The 8,732-nt window shown below is 35.4% G+C and overlaps 1 protein-coding gene across 1 annotated transcript; it reads left to right on the top strand.

Annotated features, from left to right (window-relative positions):
- The first annotated feature begins 3,054 nt into the window (after positions 1-3,054).
- On the top strand, positions 3,055-7,459 carry LOC145642559 (uncharacterized). Its single transcript, XM_081693762.1, has 6 exons — positions 3,055-4,014; positions 4,277-4,344; positions 4,718-5,429; positions 5,736-6,333; positions 7,042-7,348; positions 7,441-7,459. Exons 1-6 carry the CDS (start codon positions 3,055-3,057, stop codon positions 7,457-7,459), a joined length of 2,664 nt encoding a protein of 887 aa, XP_081549888.1.
- Positions 7,460-8,732: the final 1,273 nt, after the last annotated feature.

The raw sequence follows: 8,732 nt of genomic DNA, 5'->3' as shown, positions 1-8,732 counted from the left end.
AACCGAAGAAGATGGACTTCATAACTTATAGTTGTGTAAAAGATAAGTTTGTTTTCGTAGGATGATGTAAACATATAAATGATAGATATGCCTGGAACTTATTAGAAACCAGATAAAGCTTGGCAAACTAACTAATTCGTAAAAGATAATTATGAATTTTATTAAAAAGTACTTAATGAGTTTTATCTCATAAAATCTGGTTTAACTTGGTTTTATCTTTTTTATAAAATCTTATCTTTTAACAAAAACAAATTTGATAAAATTTGGTTTTTATAAAAACGAATTTAAATCTGTTTGGATTCGGTTTTAAAGAGGATAAGATCAGATTTGTGTTTGATCTATCTTGTTTGCGAAAACCCTAGTTTGAGAAGCTGAGGAACTCCTATAAATATAGAAGTATTTCAGCTTAGCAAAGTGAGAGTTTTAAGCGTGAAAACCACTTAGTGCTTAAGAGTAAGTTTGCCAAAAGGTTTAAGCTTTATCATTTTGATTTCGGGTTTCATGTGTAGCTTTCCATTTATGTGTTAGAGTGTGTCTTTGAGTTGTAATTGGTTTTGGGGTGAGATCGTGAATTCTCTTAAATTCACGCAAGTGTATGAGTTTGAATTCTCTAAAATTCGAGTGAAGACTGTGAGTGCACAGAGAGTGAAAGGAACCTGAGAAGTGTCTTGGGTCACCTAGGAAGTGTCCTGGGTAAGGGGAGAAAAAGGGTCCTGAGAAGTGTCTTAGGTCTGGTAGGAAGTGTCCTATCATAGAGTCAAGTGTCCGTGGTGGAACTTGCAAAGCAAAGGTCTGTGTAATAGGTTGTCCTATTATAGTGGAATTTGTTCATAAGTCCCAATAGGGCCGAGGTTTTACTTCCAGTTAGGCACTGGATGGTTTCCTCGTAAACTTGCTGTGTGCTTAAGTTTTCTTTATGTTTTTATTGTTTATTTCCGCTTAAGTTCCGCGATTGGAACCTACTACTATTCACCCCCCCCTCTCGTAGTAGTTCATCTAAACTAACAACAAGGATCGATGATGATTATAATAAGGAAAGCTTTTTCGTGAGAACGGACTCACCGTGAGTCCAATATATCTCACATTAATAATATAATATCTGACATTAATAATCTAATTTTAGATATTTCACATTAGATTGTCAATGTCAAATATATTGAACTCACCGTAAGTCCGACTTACCCAATTTTTTTCGTAATAATAATAATAATAATAATAATAATAATAATAATAATAATAATAATAATAATAATAATAATAATAATAATAATAAGTGTATATGTTGTATTATGTATGGATGTCAGTGTTTAACTCTAACCGAGTAACCCCTCAAGTAACCTGACCCTTGACCAAGTAACCTCAGCCCTCGAGTAAACCCTGAATGAGTAACCTTCAAGTAACCCATGACAGAGTACCCTATGACCGAACCCCTCGATCGAGTCACCCCTGACCGAACCCTTTGAGTAATAATCTCTGACGAAGTAACTCGAATAACTTCAGCCACATATAATAATTTGTGTTCTTTGTATGTGTGTATGTAAATACATTCATTCCACTGTTAATATCGTTAATTATATCTCAAACCAAAAAATGTAACCATTTTTGAACTAACCATCCGTTTAATTATTTTAAATTACTGCCCTTAAATTAAATAAATGCTCAGATTACCACCCATTTCAAAAATCCGGTGGATTTTCCGTCTGTAGGCCCCACCTAACACTTATTTAAACCCTTTTGACTTATTTTTTCCCCGATTTTCTCTTTAAAAACGCTCTCTATACTTTAATTCACATTTCCATCACCATATTCAACCAAATTTCAAAGAGAAAAAATGTAAATAGAAGTTAGGAGAGCGTTTTTAAAGAGAAAAATCGGGGAAAAAAATTAGTCATAAGGGTCAAAATAAGTGTTAGGTGAGCGGATTTTGAAATGGGTGATAATGTAAGCATTTATTTAATTTAAGGGGTGGTAATTTAAAATAAAAAATTTAATGTGTGGTTAGTTCGAAAATGGTTATATTTTTTGGTGGTAATTTAAAAATTTCCCTTATAAAAACTTTATATATTTTAATTTGTAACACAGTCTTGAGATAAATCTATCAAAATTTCACAAAAGCTAGTCAAAACAGAATTTGTTAATAGCGTCAAATAAATTAAAAGTCACTTCAGCTTTTAATTTCCTTCTCTCATTAAATATTCATTTCAACTCTATTTAGTTCAGTTCAGCTCCAATCAGTTCAGTTTTGTTCAACTCAGTTCTGTAAATATGACCACACCCTTAATCTTTATAGCTCATTTATATTACATAATGAGCAAAATTGCCAATAATCAACTTCTTCTTTCTCCATCTTCCAGTAACAATGTTTACTCATCATATTGTGCAATCTTAGGCCCTGTTCTCTTCACCTTAATTTTGCTGAACTGAAATTATTTTTACTGAACTTAAATTATTTTTACTGAACTTAAATTAATTTTACTGAATTGAAATTATTTTTGCTGAACTGAAATTATTTTTACCGATTTTCTATTATAATTCTTTTTTAAGAAAAATGAATTTTACTGAACTGAACTTATTTTTACTAAACTGAAATTATTTTTACAGAACTAAGATTATTTTTACAGAACTGAAATTAATTTTACTGAACTGAACTTATTTTTACTGAACTGAATATTTTTTTTCTAAGGTGAATAGAACAGGGCCTTAGCCGGTAAAGAAAAAGCTTAGGGCCAAGAAGTACGGTAGCAAAAGCTTAACGGTGACTTCGAGGTAACAAAAACCAATGCAAACAAAGAGGTAATCCCTAAACCACTAGCTGAATTTGATAAGGAAGATTATGAAAAATTTGAGTTAAATGCTCAAGCTGTGAAAATCTTGCATTGTGGACTAGGACCTCATGAGCACAATAGGATCATGGGTTGTAAGTCTGCAAAGCAGATTTGGGATTTACTACAAGTAACACATGAAGGAACGAATGAAGTTAAACGTTCCAAAATTGATTTACTAATGTCTAAATATGAAAGATTTGAAATGCTACACAAAGAATCCATTCAGGATATGTTCACTAGATTTACTAACATTGTCAATGAGTTAGAATCTTTAGGAAGGTCCATACCCATTGATGAACAGGTAAGGAAAGTCCTTAGAAGCCTTCCTCAAGATGAGAGATGGAGATCCAAGGTCACTGCTTTACAAGAATCCAAGGACTTCACCAAGTTCAACCTTGAACAGCTCAATGGTTCCCTGCTTACTCATGAACTTCATCTTGGAGCTAATACTGAAAGTTCAAAGAACAAAAGCCTTGCTCTAAAGGCTTATGAATCAAGTGAGTCTGAAAATGATGACATAGAGACAGCCATGCTGGTACGAAGGTTCAGGAGGATGCTGGGAAAGAGAGGAGAGAAGAACAGGAGAGGACAGCCAAGTTCCAGGGAGATTAAATGCTTTGGCTGTGGTTCCAAGGACCATCTCATCAGAGATTGTCCTCAACCTAAGGAGGATGAAAAATCAAAGTACAAAGGGAAGGAACAAAACAAGTATTACAAACCATCATTCTCCAAGGAAGATGTGAGAAAAGCCATGATGGCTGCATGGGGAAACTCTGATTCAGAAGATGAAGGAGAAGGAGAATCCGTAGAGGAAACAGCCAACTTATGTCTAATGGCCAAAGCAGATGATGAAGCACGCCTGAAGGAACTTGAATCTGAGGTATGGTATGACTATCGACAACTTAAACACTTAAGAAAGGAAAATCTTATGGACATTATTCTGGAACTTCAAGATGATAATAAAGAACTAAACAGGTCGAAGTTCCAAACTGATAAAGCTTTAAATATTTACAAAGAACATAGTGAATGGGTAGATAATATGAAAACTGACATACAAACTAGATTCTTTGATTTATATGATAGAAATGTCCTTCTAAAAGAACAAGTTGAAAAACTGAAACACGATAATATTCTGTTAAATGTAGAGTTAGCTCAACTGAAACTTGGAATTGATACTCCTGACTCTGAAGTTCTTATAGCAAGCCAACTTCCTAATTTTGAGAAATTAAAATCTGATTTGGAAGAAGTTAAAATAAAAAATCAAACCTTGGAGGAGGAACTTGTCAAAGCCAGGAGAGGTAAAGAAGTAATTAACAATGGAATTCCTTCTTGGATAGCTAACATCCATAACAAGAATAAAGAAGGACTAGGTTATAAGAATAAGTCTAGGAGAAACAAGAAGTATGTGGATCTACCCAGTCAAAAACTATGTTACTATTGTGGTAGTACAGGACATCTTAAAGCTGCTTGTCCTAAAAGAAATAAAGATACTCTTAAGAATACTGAGCATGCTGAACAGGTATGGTTGAAGAAATCTGAATCTTCTTCCAAAACAATGGAACCCAAGGAAACCTGGGTTCCAGAAATTAACGCTTAGTTTTCATGCAGGTTCCAGTGAGGGGGAACAACACTTGGTACCTCGACAGTGGTTGTTCTAAGCACATGACTGGAGACAAATCTAAATTTCTCTCACTGGATGCCTACTACGGTGGAACTGTGACCTTTGGTGATAATAAGAAAGGTGAAATCATTGCTATAGGTAAAGTAGGAAGGTCAAGTTCCAATGCTATTGAAAATGTCTTTTTAGTCGAGGGCCTTAAACACAACTTGTTAAGTATTTCTCAATTTTGTGATAGAGGTAACTCAGTTAGCTTTACTTCTAATTTTTGTAGAATCATTAACAATGACACTAACAATATTATCCTTGAAGGAACCAGAAAAGGGAACACATATATTGTGGATCTTAACGAAGTTCCAAGTAGTAGTTTAACTTGTCTTAGTGTCATTGAGAATGATCCCTTATTATGGCACAAACGATTTGGCCATGCTAGTTTTTCTTTGCTAGATAAACTTAGATCAAAAGAACTTGTGGAAGGACTTCCAACCATCAAGTTCCTAAAAGAAAAAGTCTGCAGTGCATGTGTTAGAGGTAAGCAGACACGAATATCTTTCAAATCTAAGAATATGGTAAGCACCACAAAACCATTGGAACTTATCCATATGGATTTGTGTGGACCTATAAGAATACAAAGCAGAAGTGGAAAAAGGTATGTGATGGTTATTGTAGATGATTTTTCCAGATATACCTGGGTTTTCTTTCTGGTAAGCAAGGATGATACGTTTGATCACTTTGTTGCTTTTGTGAAGAAAGAACAGAGAAGAACAGGTCATCAATTGATCCACCTAAGGTCAGATCATGGAACTGAGTTCGAAAACTCAAAGTTTGATGAGTTTTGTGATGAACATGGGATGGACCACAACTTCTCTGCTCCCAGGACTCCACAACAAAATGGAGTAGTTGAACGGAAAAACAGAAGCTTGGAAGACATGGCGAGGACTATGCTGATTTCCAGTGGACTGCCTAGGAACTTCTGGGCAGAAGCAGTAAACACAGCATGTTACATATTGAATAGAGTTTCTATTAGAGCAATAACCAACAAAACACCTTATGAACTAATTAAAGGAAGAAAACCAAATATTTCTTACTTTAGATCTTTTGGTTGCAGATGTTTTGTACACAATAATGGAAAGAGAAACTTGGGAAAGTTTGATGAAAGAAGTGATGAGGCTATATTCTTAGGATATGCCTCAAATAGTAAAGCTTACAGAGTCTATAATAAAAGAACAATGTGTGTTGAAGAGTCTGTACATATAATTTTTGATGAAACTGATTTTGTGATTGATGTACAGGATGATGATGATTTCGAGATAGGGTTAGTAAGAAGACATGACCCTGATGAGGAATCAACAATATCCATGAAGCAGCAAAACAAGAATCCAGGAGCTGAAAACCAAACTGCAACTGAAACAGAAGTTCCACAAGAGGAACATCCTGAGCCTGAGAATCCGGAACCTGAGAATCAGGAACCACTGAATCAAGTGACAGGAAACAGTGATGCTGAACCTGAAAAGCTGTATCCAGTCAAAGACTTTACCCCTAAACGTTGGAAATATCAAAAGTCTCATCCAGTGGATATAATTATGAGTGATATAACCAAAGGAACTCAGACCAGGTCACAGCTAAGGAAATTCTGTGCATTTTTCTCATTCCTATCTACTTTGGAACCAAAGAACTGTGATGAAGCCTTACAAGATGCAGATTGGATCATAGCCATGCAAGCTGAACTAGGAGAATTCGAGCGAAACAAAGTTTGGCACCTAGTTCCTAGACCGGAACACCAGAAGGTCATAGGTCTAAAGTGGGTGTTCAGAAACAAGCTTGATGAACATGGAATCATAGTAAGAAACAAGGCTAGACTGGTTGTCAAGGGATACAATCAACAAGAAGGCATAGACTTTGATGAGACATTTGCTCCAGTTGCCAGGTTAGAAGCTATACGCATTCTTATTGCTTTTGCAGCTTTTATGGAGATTAAGTTGTTTCAGATGGACGTCAAATGTGCATTTTTAAATGGTCTATTAAAAGAGGACGTCTATGTGGAACAACCTCCTGGATTTGAAGATCCAGATTTCTCAAATCATGTCTATAAACTTGATAAAGCTCTCTATGGGCTAAAACAAGCACCAAGGGCATGGTATGAGAGGTTGTCCAAGTTCCTGTTAGATAATGATTTTAAAAGAGGCAAAATAGACAAAACTTTGTTTTTGAAATCTAAAGGAACTGACATTTTAGTTGTACAAATATATGTAGATGATATTATTTTTGGTGCAACTAATGAATTTTTGGTGAAGTATTTTGCTGACCTTATGAGTGGTGAGTTCGAGATGAGCATGATGGGTGAGCTAAACTTCTTTCTTGGATTGCAAATTAAGCAAACTGAGAAAGGAATAATGATTCACCAACAAAAGTATGTGAAGGAACTCATAAAGAAATATAAGATGGAAAGTTCCAAAACTATAAGAACACCTATGGGAACCAACGCCAGACTGGATGAAGACATAGCTGGAACTTGCATAGATCAGAAGATGTATAGAGGTATGATAGGTTCCTTATTATATCTAACTGCTAGTAGACCTGATATATCCTTCAGTGTAGGCTTATGTGCGAGGTTCCAAGCAAATCCAAAGGAATCTCATCTCAAGGCAGTTAAGAGGATACTTAGATACCTCAAAGGAACTGATGATTTATGTCTCTACTATCCAAGGAATGAATCAATTGATTTAGTTGGATACACGGATGCTGACTATGCAGGTGATTTAGTGAATAGGAAGAGCACATCAGGTATGACTCAATTTCTTGGATCATGCTTAGTTTCTTGGGGTTCCAAGAAACAGAATACAGTTGCCTTGTCCACAGCAGAAGCTGAATATGTAGCTGCTGCAGCTTGTTGTTCACAAATGCTGTGGATAAAACAACAAATATGTGATTTTGGTTTAAAATTTGAATGTGTTCCAATTTATTGTGATAATACTAGTGTTATCTGTATTTCTAAAGATCCAGTGCAACACTCTAAGGTTAAGCACATCCACATTAGACACCACTTCTTAAAAGATAATGTGGAAAAAGGCTATATTAAGTTGGAATTTTGTCCTACTGATAATCAAATTGCTGATATTCTAACTAAGCCTTTGAGCAGAGAACGCTTTGAGAACATGAGACTGGAACTTGGGATGATCAAGCTGAATTGATTGCAACTGAAGTTCCTAGATATGGCATTGTCAATTAACAAGATCAATTAGAAGAATAAAACATCTACCACAAATTTGGTGTGATAAACATAACGGGAATGTCACCGTTGGTAAACTCTTGGAGGTCAGTGCAAGTAACTCTTATTTAAAACTGTACATACTATTCAAAGCAATGTAGACTTGTATGTGACTTGTTCCATAAATTATATTTTTGAAAAATCAGTTTTTCTTTTCGAGAAGATTTATCTTCTGGAATTATCTCTTATTAAATATAGTGTGAAAAGATAAATTCTTGATTTGTAAAAAATTCCATCCGGATTAGTTTTCAAAACAAGATAAAATTCATTGTTCCTAAACTAAACCCTTCCACTTCAATACACCGCTTCAAAAATTTACTCCCTTATAAAAACTACCCAACCAACCCCATTAACTTACCATCACATCAATTAAACTCTAGAACTACCCTGACCATAAAATTTCTACAGCTAAACCACACAAAAATTTCTAAAGCTAAACCTCAACCAACCATGGCCGAAGAAAACCCTAAGAACCAAGAAGAGCTATCACCTCCCAGATCACCTAGCCCACAACCACTCAGCCAAGAAATTCCTATTGTGCTACTTCAAACCACCTCAGAACCAAAAAATACCAAGCCAAAAGCCGTTGAGGACACTGCAACTTCCTCTACTGGAAGTTTACCCAATGTTCTTGATCGAATCGGGTTATGGAAGAAGAGGAAAGCCGAAAAAACGGAAAAGTCACTCGAAGATCAAATTCTTGAAATTGATATGATGGCGAGGGACGAGGAACCCGAGGAAGAGAAAGAACATTCTGAGGGGGAAGAAGATGAGAAGGCACTGGGAAAATTTGCTGACAGGTATGTTGTAGGCTATAGAATTGATGATGCATGGTGTAATAAGGTGAATTTTGAACTTCTAGATCTGCTTAAGTTCCAGGGTTGGGATTTCATGTTTACTGTTAAAGCTAAAAATTATTTGTATCCACTGGCTATGGATGAATTCTGTAAGGAATGTGAATTTGAGGATGGTGTGTGTTATAGCAAAATTAATGGTGTTAATGTTGAGTTTGATGCTGCTA

The sequence above is a fragment of the Chenopodium album genome, chromosome 8, assembly GCF_948465745.1.
Source record: "Chenopodium album chromosome 8, dcCheAlbu1.1, whole genome shotgun sequence".
NCBI lineage: Eukaryota > Viridiplantae > Streptophyta > Magnoliopsida > Caryophyllales > Amaranthaceae > Chenopodium > Chenopodium album.
The sequence above is the reverse complement of the archived record's forward strand: the minus strand, read 5'-3'. Positions and strand labels throughout refer to the sequence as shown.

Excerpts from the sequence above, each read along its gene's own strand:
- LOC145642559 (XM_081693762.1), top strand. The coding sequence starts at position 3,055 with ATGTTCACTAGATTTACTAACATTGTCAATGAGTTAGAATCTTTAGGA. Across the intron at positions 4,015-4,276 it reads TTGATACTCCTGACTCTGAA|GACATCTTAAAGCTGCTTGT; the intron begins GTTCTTATAGCA and ends GTGGTAGTACAG. Across the intron at positions 5,430-5,735 it reads GGAACTTCTGGGCAGAAGCA|GATGATGATGATTTCGAGAT; the intron begins GTAAACACAGCA and ends ATTGATGTACAG.